Source organism: Pseudopodoces humilis, chromosome 8 (assembly GCF_049639895.1).
Source record: "Pseudopodoces humilis isolate 2021_Gansu_Grassland_sample_001 chromosome 8, ASM4963989v1, whole genome shotgun sequence".
In the NCBI taxonomy this organism is placed as follows: Eukaryota; Metazoa; Chordata; class Aves; order Passeriformes; family Paridae; genus Pseudopodoces; species Pseudopodoces humilis.
The window spans coordinates 14,025,055-14,045,043 of NC_142207.1; the positions used below are offsets into that span (position 1 = coordinate 14,025,055).

A 19,989-nucleotide genomic window follows, 5' to 3' on the forward strand; every position below is an offset into this window, starting at 1 on the left:
CATACATTACAAACTGTGCCCAGCATTCAACTGAGAGTAAAAACATTTACAGTGAGAAACTGATAGATTAAATAGAGAATTTAATGGCTACATAAAAATGTACATTAGATCAAGAGTAAATTTACAAATTTTTATTCATAGCTTCATGAAAACTAAAAGTCTACTTTCCAATTAATCTCAGTCTCCTCCACATATTTACAGTGATACTCCATTTTACAACTCCTGCGAGGTCTGAGATGACAGACACTATGCTTTAATAAACCATTCCAATTTTAGGGTGACACCACCTTTTTTTACTGGTATTAACAAGAAACAAACACTAGGGAACTGACAATCTAATGGCTGTTCAGAAAAGAAAATGAAATCCTTGTTTTTATATCCACATTATATAAACCTCTGGGGAAAAAGGATCATCTAGTTTTCAGGTAAAAAGCACAGAAAAGCTCTGATGTATTTCCTATGACTATCCACTCATGAGCTGGAGTATCCTTTTCCTTATCTCTCAACACAAGACCCAGACCTCCAATCCTTACCTGTGGACTCAACATAAGGGCTGAACTATGAGATACAATTTTTATGCTGTTTAATCTAGGTCCTCTCCCTTTAAAATAAGTTTCTGAAAACTAAGCCCTAGTCAAGGTGTGACTGCTCTGAAACATGAGAAATAATTTCCTCTACCCCATCTACCCCTCAACTTCTGTATTGCTAGAGGAAACCCAAGGATTGAGACAGCAAACTGGGAGCTGCATCCTGGGTTCAAGTGATGGACTCCATGGTCTAAAGCTGGACACACGCCTTATTCAGGAGCTATCACGGGCCACCACCTATGCAGGACTACAGCTTTGCCAGCTAGAAAGAAAAAGAAATGGTGTGGGCCAAGTGGAGGATATCAAATGAGAAAGGAGCTCCTTTGTTTCTGATCACAGATTTTGATTCAGAAACCCTGGGTTGATAGCAAACCTGTCTGACTCCCCAGTGAACATTAGTGGCTCCTCCTGAAGGCAGCACCCACACCCAGGTAACTGTGGGTGACATCTGGCTGTCACAGAAAGAGGACTGGCCGCTTCCCAGAGCTTTGGAACATTCTCACTATGGCACACAAAACAGATCAGGTCACAATTTCATCTTCACGGTGGTTCCTGAAATGTCCCAAGGCTCAGACCCAGCTACAGAACTGACCAGGTTTTAGTCACCAAGCTTATGCAGTAATTTTAGAATGACAACAGTAAGATCAAATTAGAAAGAGCTTTTAAAAAGAAAACTCTTCATTTTAATACAAGCATGAATTTTGCATATCAGAACAGCAACTATAAACACCCACATGTCTGAAATATGGGCAGTGTCTATCACTTTTTACTAGTACCTGCTTTACTCAGCAACAGTTTACTGGTGAATATAAGCTATCTATAAGTGACATGAAACATCACTTTTGGCTATATGTATATGGGATAGAAAAGCTTTGGTAATTGTATGTGATTCTACACTGCAGACTTGTCATTGCCACAAGACAGCAAGTTACCAGCAAGAAGAAATGACACTGGCAGCAATACTTCCGCTTTTCCAGAAACACCATAGGGACTTACATTCAAGCACACAAATTATACTTTTCTATATGCATGACACAGTCTTTCAAGATTAAAAAAGTAAGAAATTGGTTATAAATAACTGTAGATCTGACCAATTTGCTTGAGTCTCTGAAGCTGCAGTTAGACATAGCTCTATGCTGTCCAAAAGAATGGCTTGCTATACTGCACTGTACCTACGGGTTCTATGAGGCTTTCAGTCAAGACAATGGCAGGATTAGGATTATCCAAAAGGCACAGGAAAGAAATCTGTTAGTTTGCTTGGACAGATCATATTCCTGTGCACTGAAAGTAAACAGCTTTTAATACAGTACCATGCTTACAAATGTACCAACTTTGCTTTCAAGCCCGGTAAGAAACTCTGCTGCAGAGTCTGGTACCCAGAGCCAGGAAGTCAAATTGTGACAATCCAGTTACTTCTGTGCACGCAGACAAATCTCTTTCTGGCATGTGCATCAGTGTACAATCTCCAGAATGCAAATACAAAACGTGTATTAGCACAGGAAGCCAAAAATCACTTTAAAGTTCTAAATTTGAATGTCTGCTGCAGATTATAACTCAAGCACACTTTTCAATGCAGTTAGGCAAACTCTGCTTTGGGCACTTTGAAAAAACCCATTCTCTAAGACTGCTTTGGTGACATGGAATTGTATGACTTATTTCAATATGGTGTTCTAACATGAACAAAATTAAGGCATACAGAGAAAAAGGCACTAGCTAAAAAACAAAACTTTTCATTTTATTTGACTGAAAGGACTGTTTAGCTACAAATCTAATTGGAAATCAAGTTACAAGTTTTAAGACTATATTTAAACTGTCAAGAAAAGACAACTAGATTTAACTTTGCACTTATTTGATCCATGCCTTTTTGGGTTCGTCCATGAATATTTCTATCACCCAAATAAAAAATAACTTTTGTGTTAACTTTCTCTAACACAACACAACTGAAACCATGAGTCATACTCTAACAGGACTATTACACCATTAAAACCATACCACGAAGTAGCTCTTGTTACTTAATATGTGCAACAGAGAGAATGCTAAAAATCATTAGATAAGTAAGACTTTTGAAAATACACATACTCACCGTGAAATTTTTCTTATTTTCTGAGAGTATAGCTTCATTGTGGCATTTACAGAAAAGCAACCCAACCCTACAGCAGTATTGCTTTCACTGGCATCCTTTTATAATTGGATTCAACAATTAAGGCCAATTCACAATTCCAAAATGCTGGTGGCTTTTAAAGTGACATACAAGAAGGTGTGAGCAGGGATCTTGGCTCTGCAATCCTCCTCCGGTGGAGTTTAAAGCATGAAATTCCATGCACCCTCACAAATTCTAGAATGAGGGGTAATTCACCATCATCACAGGAGTCCCTGTAAGTGTTTAACAAACCCTGTATACAGCTCATTTTACTACATTACCTCATTAGGGGTAAGTAATAGCCAACCTCTTGGTAAAAGTCTGATTTAGCTTTATAATTATTTCTAGCTCAAAATATTTGCATTAATAACCAACTAGTTTACTGTAAGTTATTTAAGTCAGCAGAGATTCTCCTTAGGGTGAAAAAAAAACTAGCTTAAGCCTAACCTTGGTTAAATTTGTAAAATTTTACTAGAATCACTCAAACTGGAAAATGTCAACTTCATTTAAGAAGCACAGTTTTTACATTGGCAGCTTTCTGACATGCCAAAGACATGATGAAAAATGTATTTTGAAAGCTGCTTTTTTCCTGGCTCCAAAACACTGACCGTTGTCATGACTGAATGCCATTTTTTTTTTAGAAAAGGCACAAAAGCAGCAAACTTGATTGTTCAGTAATTAAAAATCACAACAAGAAAGTGATATTGCAATATACATGATCCAGCACTGTCTCACAAAAAGGTCACATTATAAGAAAACTAGATTCTGAAAATGTTCAAGCTTCAGAGAGTGCAGTTTCTCTTTAGAATAATATATTTAAATGTTATGAATGCTACAGATAAACCTGGTTACATTTTCCCTTTAATGTCCTTTTTTGGTAATATAAAATTTCCTTACCTTTTCAGGTATCACTGACCACTACTGATTTTTATATACATTTCCACCTTGGTTTTGGTACCTGTTTAGTCTAAAATCAATCACTTCAATTACACGATCTTGAAAATTACCTACATAAACTATTAGGTTCTACATTAAACTTCCCATCCCTACTGTCACTGTATTTTGCTTATAAAGCAAAGGTCCCTTACAGCAGAGTATATACCAATTCTTAAAGGCTGCTTCATAGCTTTTATCTAGTGACAGAGAAACAAGAAAAAAAGTCAGTACAAGCTGCCTTTCCTTTCAGCCTTTTATACTTTTCCTGGTCTGACTACTACTTCCTGTGCTCAGGAAACCCTGCACAGTTGTCTACCCTGACCAAGAAAATTCTAAGTTGGTAAAATACTCACATAAGCTGAAGAAGTCACCACTCTCAGTCTCTGGAGAGATGGCCACAAAAAAGTCATTCTTACTCCACTACAGGTAAAGTGATTAGGATAAATCCATACTCCGGCTTATGCTCTGATAAAATATATGGAATTCAGAAGAATAAATTCAGAAATCTCATATGTGAGTGACTGTGAGAATAGGTAAGCTTATTGTTCTGTCTCCATGCATTTTGTAAACCTGACAGACCTCTAAAGATGCAGAACAGGTAGAGCCTTGTCAGACTAGACAAGGGTCACAGTACCAGCCTGCTCTGCCTTTAAAAAACAAAAAAAGCAAGCAATGAATCATCCAAAACAGTAAACATAATTTCAGTTCTGTTGTCCAATAGTTTATTTCCAAATGCCCCTTTAAATTATTTATGTTCTGTTCTTCTACAAAAATATGAGTCTGACTTTTCTGTTGTGAAAAGTCAGTTATTCAGTACACCTGATTAGTACCTGGGCTTCTCAGCTGAGAAGCAATATTCCAGATTTTTACTTCTTTTATTATGTTCTTTCAGAAATAGAAAAAGTAAGTAACGTACACTTTATGACAGTTGGAAATCAGACAAACACCAATCTGGATTATCAGGCTGGAATAATCACACTGATGTTATTTAATTGCTGGCTCTCTCTGCACTTTTGGCCTGTTCTTTGTACAGTTTTCTGGGCTGTGCCTCCATCTTCATAGGATTCATCAGTGCAACTTTATTAAAAATACAGCTGGAGTCCTAGCTTTCTCAGTGACTCATTCCTGATGTTAAGAGATGTTTGACTTTATTTCAGGAATTATTAACACATCCTAGATGACTGACCAGCATTACTAAACCATTTTTTTTTTAGTGCAGAATGAGAAGAATTTTGTATTATTCAGGCACTTGATGTTGACATACATTCCATCCTAGCGCCTCTCAACAGCTTTGAAAACATTTCTTATAGCTCATTCTGAATCCAGTAACTCATATACTGCACAAGGATTAGTTACTCCCTTTCCCCTGCAGCCATTCATGGGACTGTGGAGGAGAACTGACCCTCAACACCAGTATTTTTTATCAGCTAAGATAACTGTCTCCCTTGAAGCTTATGCAACAGAGGTTCTCTTTGGCAGATAGAGCAGGAGGCGTTCTCCTAACTATTTACATCCAATAGCTGACCCTTGTCTAGCATGGAAAATTTCCCCTTTGCAGTATAGTAGTTTCTAGGAGTCTGGGCCCATAATCTGTTTACCTGTAATTATTTTCCTATTAAGATAATACAATAATTCTACACCAAAACCTCTAATTAGTACATCAGTTTTGAGCTCATTTTTGTTCTTTTCTTTTGGTCACACAGAAGTACCAGCTAGACATGCTGCTGTACAAAGAGTTCCAAGTTCTTCAGCTCCATCAATTAACTCTCAGAACTGCATGTTCCTGTAAATTCCAAACTGTAAATTCCAGAAACTGATTAAATGCTAAAATAAAATAAGAACTTAGAACTCTCTGCTGCAAGTACCTACAATATAGATAAGAATCACATAGAAGTAACCTTCTTGTCATTTAGCTGCATGTCTATTTTTCCCTGCACCCTGAGTCAGTCAGCGGTGTCAGAAAAAGTCACACAGTTCCTGACTGTCCAAGCATTTTAAATTTTTTTCCTCTTTAAATAAGGAACAAATATGTACTAAAGTGCTTTATCTACATCAACCACATCAGTACATTATAGAAACGAAAAGTTCTAGTCCTGTTGGGAGGAGGGAAGATTCTCATTATAGATACAAAATTTAGATTGTTTACAATCTAAGTGAAACAAAGATTCAAGAGAATATTCTCTCTCTTGTCTTTTTTCTCCTTTTTCTTTGTAAAAAATAAAAAAGAAAAGTGCAGTCAAATAGAAAATAAATGCAGTAGATGCAAGCTGAGTTGAGGCAGGTGTTAGTGATAGTGTGCAAACGTGTGTCTTAGCAGTTCATCTGCAAATGGTCGCAGCTTGGCCTCGATAAAAATCCGTTTCAAGAAATCCCGAGCGTGGTCGGAGACGTGAGGAGGGAGCTGGGGGTTGGTTGGCTGAGTGGCAATTTTAAAGATGGCAGCCATGGCTTCGAACTCTGCCCACGGGGGTTTCTCAGTGAGCATTTCTACCACTGTGCAACCTACACTCCTGAAACAGAGGCAGAAGTGAAACAGAAGGTTACAATAGAGTCATGCCCTTCCAGGAAAACAAGAAATAGCAGAGAGGGACTAAAATACCACAAATAAGCAGTGTCCACTGAACACTACAGAGTAGCTTCAGCATGAAACAGGCATAGGGAAAAAACATCATGAAATGCTCTACCTTTATCTCAAAGTTACACAAATCACTACCTATATGTCTCCACTTTATTACTTCCTTGAGCTGAAATCTACTACCTCAGTGAAGGGATAATTACATATTTTTCCAGGCAATACCAATCGTGGTAGGGCACTGCCAGGATCCAGTGCTCAGCGGGCTGACAAAGGCCACGCACTCAGCACTGCACTTGGAAGCTTTCCTGCTCCCTGAGGCTGAACAGAAATGCAAAGCATCATGAATGCTCTGTGCATGCCATGTGTACTGCCAACTCATTAGAAATGCACAAGCTATCACCAGTGAATAGTGTGCAAACATAATATGGCAGCTGAAGAACAAAAGCCCTACCTCATGATATCTTCTCTTTTACTTAAGGATACTAAAAATATACTTAGATTGACAAACAAAATTTTAAATTCCTAAACAATCTTTGTTTAGTAACACTGTTTAAAGAATTTAGGAAGGCAGAAGGGCATACATGGCCAGAGAAACTTTGTTCCAGATGTCCTTAAAGATCAGCATCTCCCAATAACAAGTGAATGATACTGCAAAAAGGATAGGCTGAAATGATTTCCCAATTCCAAAAGTTTGAATTTTCCAATTCTTCAAAGTTTTTCAAGATGCTTGCAAGAAATTTTGTGCTTTAACAGAGGCACAGTGCTTTACACAATAAGGATTTACTGACTGACAGCTCAACTTCAGTATTTTTTCTTAAGCTTCCACCAAAAACACACAATAACCTTGGAACTAATACTTCAAATTTGAACAAGTCAGCTACTTGATGCTAAGGATTGACCAATTATTCACACATATAAGAGTAGTTACTAAGTAACTGATGTAGCCAAAGTTAATTTCCCTGAGGTTAAAAGTATTGCCATTGCTTGTATATAATGTAGTTCCTCTCTAAACACACAGTGTTACTACTCCTGCCTGTCTTCTGCTGCCTGCTCATTACTGCGTATTCACAGGTCAGCTCAGCGCAAAGCGGGTCTCATTGCCAAAGTCATCTGGGCTAGAGCCATGTTAGACTGTAGCATATACAATGTTTCATTAACCTTCATTTTCGAAAATTACCTTTCCCTCTTAGTTCTTAAGTATTTGACAACTAACCAAATTATTTTTTTATACTCCCTTTTAAATCTGACAAATTCACTCTTAAGTGTTCAACTTCTGAGTTTAGAGGAGTAGCATTTTATTTTATGCCTTGCAGCAAAGGTATTTTGGTGTTGAAGCTTCATTACAAGATATCGACTGAACTGACGTTTCAAAGCTTCACATATTGCTTTCAGTCAGTACCTCTCCACAACTAACAAACAGTCTGGTAAACCTAACTTCATGCAAGGTCAGTTGAAAGGATTCTCTTATGATCTCTAAACTGATGGGCTGAGAAATTGCCACATGAAAAATTAAATTTCAGTGTTAAGACTCCAAATATGACTGTTGATGCTAACATTTGCCACCCTCTTCATCTTAAATCCCAGGATGAAACACTGCAGCGTCAGATAACAAACACCTACTCTCTGTTGAAAATGAACTGACACTTTTCAGTAGAGAAGGGTTTTTTTAACATACCAGATGTCTGCTTTTCTGCCGTACCCTTCTCCACTAATAACTTCAGGACTCATCCAGTAGGGAGTTCCTGTGACAGACTTCATTCCCGTACCAGAGAGACAAATAGTCTGCAGTCGTTTGCTGGCACCAAAGTCACCAAGCTTCACATTGCCTGCTGAATCCCGCAGAATATTCGCTCCTGGAAGGAAGGGAAAACAGCATTACCTTCACAAAAGACTCAAGGTTTTGGTACAGGAAAGAGTAACAGAAGTTTGGATTCAGTGATACAATTCAACATCAGCCTAGAATTTCTAGCCAGACAATTTACTTTCTCTGCTCATTCCTACTCTGTTCTGGAGCTCAGAAAATAATGAATTGCATACACTGGTTTGCATTCTAGGCCTTTTCCAGGAAGGGGTAGTCCCTTTGTAAAGTCCTCCTGAAAAAATAAGGAATGTGCCACACATGGGAAATTTAAAAAAAAAAATGGGAGTTTCCACACAACTGAAAATGTCTCCATACTATTTTATAGCAAAATTTCAAATAGTGTTACAGATTTATTCAAAGAAGTTATCTGCACAAGACAGATGTACAAATTGACTGTGATATCTCAGCCTTCATAGGAACAAAACACTGTTGATATAAAGTGACAGAAAAATGGTAAAAATATTAGGGAATACAACAGCATTGTGTTCAACACACCTATTCTGCATGCCACCATCTTCCTACATATTCACACCTTGCTTATGAAACACTTGCAAGTCACCTATACCTATCTGCAAAAAGTAAATGTTTCACCAGGCTTCCTAGCAGTAAAATGGAAGAAGCCTGATCAGGCAAGTCACCTCTGCCAGTCATTTCTTGTAAAGGAAGGAATTCATCCTGATTGTTTTGCAGATGGAGACTAAAGAAACATTGTCAAAACTCTACTAGAACATCCCAAAGTTGCTCATTTTTCCCTCCCCAGGTTACAACAGTGACAAGATTAAAAGATGGAAAGCAATCATACTAATTTTAAGTCAATATTTTGGTATTTCAAACTTAATTGCATTTTAGTGCTTCACATAAGATTGGAAAAGGTTCAGTAATAAAGAGCACTGAAGTGTGCACAGATCTATCATTACCTTTAATATCTCGATGGACAATCATATTACTGTGCAAATAGTGAACTCCTTCCAAAATCTGCCGTGTGTATTTACGAGTCACATTCTCTGTGAGTGCTCCATATGATTTCAATTGGTCTTTGATGGAACCCTATGGCACAGAAGTATAAAGCACTAACACTTCTAGAATTCAACTGAAATTCAATTAAATTTATGCCTGAAATGTAGACATTGAAAATTACAACTTTTCTTGATTTAACCTTGAAACTCGCAAGCAGCTGAATAGTTCCAGTCCAATGTACAGAAATAGAACAGCACCCTCAAACTTTTTGATGGGTAAGTGATGATACTCAGGATGGACATAACACATACCATGTGTGTTAGCTTATACTCAGATGAATACGCTGTCAAGAAAAAAAAACACCATGTGCTAAAGCACCATAGAGTGGTGCTTTAGGTAAAAAATAAGAGGTAAGAAAGTCTTAGATTAATATAAGATTAAATCAAAACTCCTCGGGCTTTTTGCAAATGTTTTTGTAAAACCTGTCTTTGTCACATGGAGTTACAAACTGCTAAGATTACTTCTGTCACACTGCCCTCCAAATTTCAGAAAAATTCAAGAAGTCCCACAAAACAAGGCCCAAAACTCAAAAAAAATGAAGCAGCAAACAAAAAGTCCACCACCAAGAAACAATGCAGACACTGCTTTTCCCCTCTGGAGTCTCATAGTAAGTAGACTGCTGTAACTTTTCAGAAATACAGAGCCTCTGTTTTTATAGGAGCACATTTTATTTAGTTCTGCTGACCCCACTTGGTGAGAAAATGAAAATCTGCAGTTTTCTGACTTTATAGTATATCCTAAGAAAACAGAAGAACAGCAGTTCAGCATGTATTAGGTGCCACACAAGAAGAACGTACCAAGATTATTTTCTCTATGCACTTATTCCCACCCCCATCTCAGCTACTTTTTATTTTCCAGAAATACTTCAAGCGTGGCAAAACAAAACAATAAAATTCAGGGAGATTTAAGAGCTTATTAATGATAATATTGTCTTTTCAAAGACATTGCTAGGCACCACTTATGCCAAAAACAAACACAAAGAGCTTTTGTATGAACCACTGAAATTCTGAAAACCCAAGCAAGCAATGGAGAAGACAGGAGGCTGCAAACACTTGTCAGTACCCATCTTTGGTGTTTTTAACTTGGACAGTTTTAAATATCTGTGTGTACTTATACAAAGCTGAATGCTTGGGTGCTCATCACACTGCACACAATCGATGGCTGAAGTGGATGAGCTCTGTTGCTTACCCCAGGCATATACTCCATGAATATTGAGAGTGTCCTTTCAGGTGAATCTCTCAAGAAGCCATAATACTGAACAATTCTTTCATGCAGCAGATTTTTCAGCAACTGAATCTCACATTCAAGTGCATTTACTTCCTGAAAGGACAAAACAGGACAGATTTACCATGCTTGATGTAGTAAAACTAAGATTTTGAATTTTTTCAAGCAGAGCAGTGTGTACATATTGAAGTGTTATGCAAAGTAAGTAACAAAATGCTACAGCTAATGTAAAGTTTTTTGCATTCTATAACAAGAAAATACCAATGTTAACTTGAGGTAATTAAAAATAAACCAAAACTATCTCTTTTCTATACATTATCTTTGGGATGATTTTGTTGTTTTTTTATTGTTTCTCCTCCTTGAAGTTATGTTTGTTTCAGAGCACAGCAAATATCAATAAGTGTATGAGGTCAGTGATCATTTTACAACATGTCATAAGCCTCCAGTTGGGTAAAAAAAAGCAACTAAGAAAACACAGAACCCACCCCTCCGCATTTTAACCTTTGTGGTGGAATAATTAACATTAATTCTTAACTCTTCCAGGATGATAGACTATACTTTAAAAATGCTTTTGAATAGCACTTCATATTGTAATAATGAAATACAACAGAGGAAAACACTAGCAACTGGTCTTTTCTCCAGAGCCATCCAAAATACTACAAATTTTGCAAACAGGAAGCAAGATAATTTGAAATGGACTGTACAATTAGATGCTGGAAAAATACTAACCCACAAATTCAAACTTGACTAGATTCCAAATTTCACCTAGAAGTTTTTCATCAAAACCTGAACTTTTATCTGTCATAGAGTATTATGGATACCCTCATACTTCTGAGACTAGAAAGGATAGAGATTTTTTTTCACACAGAGACAAATAATACTACAAAATGCTATGATAATTGAGCTCACAAAACTGTTGCTTCAGGAGAAATACTACCATATTTTAACATTTCCAAAACATAATGAGTTGTTTTGTTACACGTTTTTAAAAAGCAGCAACAACAACTACACTAGGAATCTACAGCACAAATGATTCTTGACTTTTTCTTTGATCCTACACCACTAATAGCAGCAACTATAACTGGCAGCCACTCAATACTGCAATCATGCTTACACCCATTGTTTCCCTGGCCTTGCTCCCCACAATGCAGAATGCAGCCATAATGTAGGGAAAGTTATAATTCTCTTCCCATCCTGTAAAAAGCAGCAAGTATGGTTTGGGAAAAGAAGAAATAGTGAATTGGTGCTACTTTTGAATTGTTTATCTCCTTCAGCATCCAGTATTTAAAGATGGACAAGTTTAATTTTAGAGAGAGAATAAACTAACAAGGAAACTTTTGCTCTTTAGGGAGAAACAGTGTACAACAGCGCTGCTGTAAGACAGCAGCTAGTCTTGATGCACAAAGTTAAAAAAAACAAAACAAACAAACAAACCCCAAACATAGAAATACCCCCAAAAAAGATGAAAAAAACATGTAAAAATCTCAAACTGTCTTCACAGCCAAAACCAATTTGTTTTCAGGAATACTTATATTCGTACAGCTTTTTCTGTTTATAAATGTAACTTCTTCCAATTCCAGTTAGTATAAATAATTATCTATTTCAGAGCACACTTCATAATAGATTGTTTAATTTTAGAGACCAAGACTGCACCAAATCAAATTATGCATCTTCACAGCATAAGGATGTGTCTGAAAATCAAAAAATGTGATGTAAAGTTAAAATCAGGTAAGCAGGTGAATTATCTATGGTACTACCAAAACAGAATTCCTAACAAGGACATGGTTTCCTAAAACAACACGGTTCAAAACATGTTCAAAACATGTTCATCCTGTTCAAGGAAAGGAATGTGAGTCTGGTCTAGTTCACACCACTCCAGCAGAAGCCTTTTCTCTTTTAACTTACCTTGCTGGTTTCCGGACTATCGGGATCAAACTGAACTTGTTTAACAGCCAGTTCTCTTCCAGTATCAGCATCGTAACACAGATACACTCTGCCAAATGCACCTTGACCCAGCAGTTTACCAAGTCTCCAGTTAGTTGGAGCTCGTGGTGCTGAAAATATAAGTATGTTTTGGTTTTCAAATGAGCTTGTTATTCAGCTGATCGAGAAAAACTGGAATACACAGAAAATAATTTTTTAAAAGACTACTTTTTCAACAACAGAGACTGTGTGTCCTAAGCCTTACCAAATAGATTACAAAGATCAATAAAACTCCCTGTAAGATGGAGAATATGAGCTACTTAAATTTATTCACAAAGTAAGTTGTGGTAGAACTAGACTTGCTTAAAACAACTAGCAATAGCTAATCTGAAAAACAGAATAAGCATGTTAAACAAACAACTTTCTTTTAAAAAAATCAAGGCATAATTACAAGGTATGAGCTACTGAAGTCATCACAAAGTATATTTGCTCTTGAAATTCTACCACAAGTATGAAGCAGTACCACTAAAAATGTATAGTTTAACTCAAAATATGACCAACATCTGTAAAAATAAATAGTAACTGCAACCTACAAAACCCTTCTCAGGTCCTAAAGAGTGTAAAAAATCACATACAATGTTTTGTTATCATAGATGTAAGTTCTAACTGAAAGTCTACATGAAGGTTAGCAAGGTAAACAATGAAAATACTGATTACCTTTACCTATTAGAGAGCTAAAACCAGGTTATTTAATGGTATGTATATATGTATAAATATATATATTTATTGGATGACATGCTAGGTGGTTTTGACACGATACACTTGAAGAGTAAAGAGTTTTACAGGAGGGTTCACAAAATGCCAGAGCTTACAGCGGCTGGGTGGGCTGATGTCCATGACTGACAAGGTAGGATTGTCTATGTCACTGCTCCTCCTCCTCATTCGGTTATCTTCGTATTCTGGCGTAAAGACGCTGCTCCCACTGCTGGTGCTCAGCGAGTGATCAGTGGGACTGAAACTAACTGGTGATCGGAAGTTGTTCCCCTGAGTCCTTCTGGCTCTTGGAAAAGTTTTACGACCTTCAATGATATACACAGAACACAAATGTTACAGTACAAAAAGATACTGCAATGCAATGCGTGCATGCAAATACTTTATGAATTCTACATCATCTAGTTCGGATCTGCCACAGTGGAGGACAGGACAATCATCATGAAATGTACTGCTTTAACCTTCCACTTAGAAGAAAACAAACATTCATCACAGATGTACATAAAGACTAGACAGAACCAAAATCTTGTGTTTAAGAGATGAAAACTGGGACCAAATTCTGGAACTGTTCTGAAATATAATCAATGTGCTTGAAAAATCTGGAGACCTGTAAGAGGAGAAAAGGAAACATCATGCCTCTGCTTTTATTGCTCTATTAATATGCAAATACCAAATTTCTGATATTTAGGAGAACAAAATACACGTTTACAATCCTGTAGTGCCCAAGCCAGCCTCTTCCTTCTGTAAACTAGAAAGAATTGAATGCAGAGAAAGACTGACACATGGAATCAACAGGAAGACCACAGAAGTGCTTTAGAAATCAAAACACAAGCAGTACAAAATTTGGAGATGGCTACAGCATCAGAATAGAAAACCAGAGCACCAATCTTCAACACGTTAATTTAATTACAACCAGATGACTAATACAATTTATGTTAATCTATTTAGATAACACAACTATTTTTAGGATAGCATCTCTTGATTAAGTTTCATCCTACAGAACTCAGCAATAACTGAAGAAGTCTCTGATTCATTAGGTATTACACTGGAGGACATGTTCCCAGAGGACTAAAGAAAGCAGATAAAATATCTTTGAAATAGTAGACTCAGACTTATATACCAGTCTGAACAATTTAAATTCCAAGAAAGATATGCGAGCAAGTAATCAAGCACTTTTATTCACCACTGAGAAGATAAAAATGTGATAAACCAGTCATAATTGGTTTGTCTTATGTAGCTAATCCAATTTTCCCATTCCAATGGGACATTCTCACAAGCCAACTCATGAAGTGTTGCAGACCAGCTTACTATGCAAATTATACTCAAGACAGATTCAGAGCCATTATCAGTGATTTCTCATCAAAGGGGAGGATAATTTAAGTATACATCCCTAGCAGCTCATCTTCAGTCCACTTCCATACACTGTTTTAATTCATGATGTACATATGATGGAACTTAACACACTGCAGTATTGCAGATGACATCATGCTAAGTGTGGCTGAAAGTCCATTTAAAGATAAAAATCAAAATTCACAGTGATACTGGAAGTTAGAGATGATTCAAAAATCAACAAGATGAAATTCAGTAAGGAAGTACTACACACATACTTAAAAGAGAAATCTACTGCAGAAACTACAAAGCGTGAAGCAATTGGTTGGCCTGAAGTCATGAAGAAAATGATATAGGAAATGTAAGCAAAGACTGAAGAGCAGTCAGAATGTAGGTCAGTACCAGAAAGCAGGGTCATTCTGCAATGTATTAATGCGACTGCTACATACCAACTTCTGCTTATATCCTATGTTACATAAATATATAAAGGTGGCCATGAGAAAAGCCTCAGCTTGGGGAGGAGAAGAAACTAAGGTGAGATAACAGGTAAGTGTGTGATGCAGTGACATATGAGAGCAATGACTCATTGTGTTAAAATAGAGTAACTAGTTACTATTTTCACTTGCAGGAAAAATGTTTTGGGAGACAGAGAAGTTAAGTTATAAGATAAGCTATTTTGGAATCTGGTAACATAAAGAAAGTATGTCTTCTGTTGAAGCCAATTTAGAGTTCACTTGAAAGTAAGTGTGACAGATCTTTGCCTCTTTAAATCTTGCCTTAGAGCAAGGGACTGGACTTTGCAGTGCCTCAGTTTGGTATTTCTGTGATTCCTGTAACATAATTCCATTTATTGCTGTGCTCATTCCACACTGCAAGTGACACCATCTGGTCTTGGGAGACATTTCTTCTTAACACTTCTTAACTAGTGCTTGACACACCCTTAAGTATGAAAATCCTACAGCTACTCCTCTCTACTTTTCCTTTAGAAATTTAACACATGTTAAATTTATATCAATGGTATTACTGTCCAAACCAGTTTTGTGGACACATTAGCAGGTGCTGCTTTGCATTCCAACAATTTATTTCACCTGCTAATTCTCAGTTTACATCACTGCTCTTAAATTTTATTTACTCTTTTAATCTAAGAAACTGTTAACAGGAACTCCATCGTACTTGAGATTTCTTAAAGCAAAACAAGACATTACAAACCGACGTACCTAGTTTAGCTATAAAAGGGTCACAAAGGTCAAAAACTTACAGTGTATGACCTGTGTGCGGCCAAAGACAGCAAACATTTCCACAGTTGTGCATATGAGTCAGAAATTCTGAAATCCATAACTCTGCCAGACAATAAAACTGCTCAGAGGTTCTATCAATCATTAGAAGCTTAGCAAGTGAGTTTGGGGAAAGCATATAAGCTTTCAGTTTCTTCAATATTTTAAGATCTTACAATTTTATTCACATTTTCAGATAAGAAAAACAGATAATTAAAACTGTTGCAGTGTTCATACTTACCATCACTGTAGTCTTGCTGATGATATGAAATATGATATCGTCTGGGATAAGTCCCCCCCTTTCCAAATTTCTCAAATATTGGGATATCATACTCTACTAGAAAATAAAAGGATTCATTTCAAAATTTAAAATGTGACAAAAGAATGTTAAATTAATCACTTTGGTAATACAAACTTACATATCAGAGGATATGAAGGATTGAAGCATCAGAGCAAAAAGAGGTTTATAAAACAAAATCACACAACTCAAAAGAACTGAAAGGACTTCAGTCAAAAGTCCCAAAGGACCAAAAATTCAATAGCTCAAGTGGTTTGTAACCTCTTCCTTAAAAAGAATGTTGGAGGACTGCAGTGTGCCTGATTATTCCAGTTTTAAAACTACTTTCTAGAGGAGAAACTATTCCAAAGAACATAATTTAAAGTTGTATAAATAAGAAAAACTGGTGAATGAGTCAACACAGCTTCAATTACTAAAACACATTCAATGGATCCTCTTTTAAAAGTTATTGAGGGGTAAAAGTATAAGACAAGGGGAAAAGTCCCTCATGCATAAATAATTGGTTAGAAGATAAGTACATAAATAGGGAGGAAACAGTCAACAGTCCACAGGAATCTGGGCTAAAACCCATGAGTTTAATTATCCATGAATTCTCTGTACAGAGCAAAGAACAGTGAGGTGACAAAAACCACTCTGAGAAATAAAAACAACAGAATAATTAGAGAAGGCCCTTAAGAGTCTACGTGACTGGTTATTTAAGTTGCAGATGAAATTCAGTGTAGGCTTCTGTAAAGGTTTGTGATAGAGACTTCCTAAAAAGCAGCAGCTGAACTCTTTGTATTAGCTGAGAAGAAAATTAAGTGCTGCAAGATACACTGAACAAAATTTTGGTCTACTCCATTTCAAAGAATTTAGTAAAACTGAAAAATATTCCGAAAGACAGAGATGATCAGAGATACGAAACTGCTTTTCCATAAGGAATGGAGGCCTCTGTATACTAGAAAAACAACAGCTCAAAGGGAGCAAAGAGGTCCATTAAAAAACCAAACCAAAAAAATCCACCAGAAAAACAGTAACAAAAAAAACCAAAACAAAGCAAGCATTAAAAAAAGTCACAAAGCACATACTTCTTCATAAAACACAATAAATTGCATAACTTTCTGTTGCAACCTACAGCTGATGCTGAGAAAGTTTATACAAGTTGAAGTAGGGACAAGAAAAATTTGTGGAAAGAAAAGAAAAAAATCTATCGAATCACAGATAGATATCATATATCAGATATATCAAATATCAGATAGATATCCGATATATCAAATATCAAATCACAGATAGATAGATACCGAAGAAGAACATCTTGCATTTACAGAACCCTTGAGCAATACCTGACTAGGAGTATATTCTGAGAGAGGAACACTACACACTCTCTGTAGAAGCCCAGTACTGGTTGTGGCAGGAGGAAAGACTAGGCCAGATGGACATTTTTTCTGCTTGTGCTACACATCAAATCATGATAACAAATATTGAATTAATGATTACTATCTATCCCACTGTCAACATACCAGAATATGCCATGGGAAAAAAACCCCAAGAAATCCCCATTAAAAATATTGCAATATGATCTTATCAGAAAAGTAACTGCAATGAACACAATGTAAAATAAACTACATTAGGATTATACAAAAGGCAAAGTAATTTCTGACATTTTCAAGTCTTTTGGTATTTATCTCTGCCACCTAAATGCTTCTTACACACAGTTTTAGTTTTATTTAAACTAAAGTTTTAGTTTTAAAGTTTTTTAGTTTTATTAAAAACTTTAGTTTTATTTAGTTTTATTTTATGTAGTTTTATTTTTATTTAAAATAAAATCTGGTGCAGTCTATGAAGCATTCCAGAATTCCAAAAAGAAAAAACTCACCATCACACATTTATATTGATAAAAGTTCAGAATCAAAATAAAAAAGTGCCTCAAAATATGTAACAGACTGAAGAAACACAAAACCTTTTTGATTTACTGGAAACTAAGTATTGTTCAACAGCAAAGTATTGTAGTGAGACATGACTGTGAGAAGACACTTCAGAGCACTTTCAAGGTTACCCACTGCACTTCACAGCCTGAACCCTGCACAACAACTTGGATTTGAGCCAGAGTATTGTATCAAAAAAAAACCATTAGTGGTGATGATTAATTTATAGGCACAGCACACAGCTCTCCATCCTTTCACTTTGCAGTGCTTTCAATTACAGAAGTCATGAGCACTTCAAAGTGATTCTTATTTCACATGGAAGAAAACGAAGGCTCCATGTACTGTTCTTGGCTGGGCTAGAGTTAATTTTCTTCATAGCAGCTCTTATGGTGCTACATTTTAGATCTGTGGCCAAAACACTGTTGATAACATATTTTAATTATTGCTGAAGCACATTTACACAGAATCAAGGAGCTTTTGGGCTTCTACCAGCTGGTAGAGTGGGCTGGGAGGCACAAGAAGTTGGGAAGGAACACATCTTGGACAGCTGGCCCCCACTGACTCAAGGGATATCCCATACTATCTGAGGTTTTGCTCTGCAACAAAAGCTGGGAGGAAGACAGAGGGAGGACATTTGTAGTGATGGTGTTTGTCTTCCCAGGTAACTACTAGGAGTGATGAAGCCTTGCTTTCCTGGAAATGGCTGAACACCTACCTGCTGATGGGAAATAGTGAACGAAGTCATTGTTTCGTTCTGCATGTGTGTGCAGCTTTTGCTGTACTATTTAACTCCCTTTATTTTAACTCATGAGTTTTCTTACTTTTCCCCTTGGATTCTCTCCCCGATCTCATATGGGGGAGTGAGCAAGCAGCTGTGTGGGGCTTAGCTACCTACTGGGGTTAAACCACACCACCTCCAAATTAAATAAACTGACTACAGTTATACACCAACTTAGATATTACAGTCCAATTTAACTAAGTGTTGTGTGCCCCCATACATTTGTTCTTTATATGGAGGCAGACAGTTATACTACACCCACTAGGAGTGGTGTTACACACAATCATCTGGAAAAATGTGAAATTTCTTGTAATTCCGTGCTATCTTTCACTGTGTGCGTTTAGTGTTGCTTTCTTCTACCATACTGTTAGTGCAATAAAATACTTCTCCAATGTGAAAATCCATTCTTAGTCCTGTTATTTGCAAGAGGAGCAGTTCTGGAAAGCTAGTGTGTCTCCAGTGATTTTTGCCTACCTGAGAATTCCTGATGATTATCTGGATAGCTCTGTGCTCTTGGCATCCGAGACTTGGGATAGTTGTCCCTGGAAGTGTAAAAATACACAGAATCTGGAATCTGTTAATCTAGACTTAAGCTTACTGTCGTCTTATTGATGAAAAGCCACTGTTTTTTTTACAGGCTGCTGCACTGGTTTACAAACGCGGAACCCAATTCTGAAACTCAATTCTAGTAGGTAACTGTAACAACTGAGGATCAGTAACAATGGGAAAGCTTGCTTATTGAGCTTAATGTAGGTAAGAAAGCAACAGACTGTTAATGAGCGATGATATTAGTAAAAACATGAATGATCACAAGTACAGCCACAAAGGAACACTGTTATATTTAACACCTTTATGGCTAAACACAAAGGTTTACAGACTGGCAAAATCAGTTATACAGACTACAGAAACTCTTGAGGAAATTTAACCAAAGAAATGTAGAACCTTTTAATGAGGAAAAACATTTCCTCTTCTCTCCATGAAAGCCATAGGATTAAGAGAGTGATTTTATTGAGTTATAGAATGATGAAGAATTTCTTGGTTCTTACATGATCACATTGTTTCTTACCTACAGTTGGTATGTAACTCCCAGCCACCAAAAGGAATGGATGGGATTGCCAGTCAGAGCAATCGATAACAGTTTATTTCCATAAACATACCAAAACAGTGTCCTCCTTTTTCTGGTAAGAATTTCTCTAATGGGTAACAGAAGCTAAATGGAGACACAAAACCTACATCTTTGTAGGAAATATTAAAATGGGAAAAAAAAAAAAAAAAAAGGAAAACAAACTAAGTAGAGGTGACAAATTAAGTAAATAAAAACAACCAAAAGAAGTTTTGAAGAAGAAATATGAATTGCATTAAGTTTGCTTTG

At 36.6% G+C, this 19,989-nt stretch overlaps 1 protein-coding gene across 2 annotated transcripts in view; it reads right to left on the reverse strand.

Moving 5' to 3' along the window:
• Positions 1-116: 116 nt before the first annotated feature.
• Positions 117-19,989, reverse strand: part of MAP3K2 (mitogen-activated protein kinase kinase kinase 2) — a 51,316-nt gene continuing 31,443 nt past the window's right edge. The window contains exons 10-17 of one of the 2 annotated variants that reach the window (XM_014249439.2): positions 19,092-19,159; positions 15,879-15,971; positions 13,136-13,342; positions 12,246-12,394; positions 10,305-10,436; positions 9,017-9,146; positions 7,914-8,091; positions 117-6,173 (exon numbers count right to left, since the gene is read on the reverse strand). In XM_014249439.2, the coding sequence (XP_014104914.1) occupies positions 5,948-6,173; positions 7,914-8,091; positions 9,017-9,146; positions 10,305-10,436; positions 12,246-12,394; positions 13,136-13,342; positions 15,879-15,971; positions 19,092-19,159 (1,183 nt within the window). In that variant the 3' untranslated portion in view covers positions 117-5,947. Of the gene's footprint in view, positions 6,174-7,913; positions 8,092-9,016; positions 9,147-10,304; positions 10,437-12,245; positions 12,395-13,135; positions 13,343-15,878; positions 15,975-19,091; positions 19,160-19,989 lie in introns of both variants that reach the window. The other variant, XM_005519683.3, reaches the window with a different exon arrangement.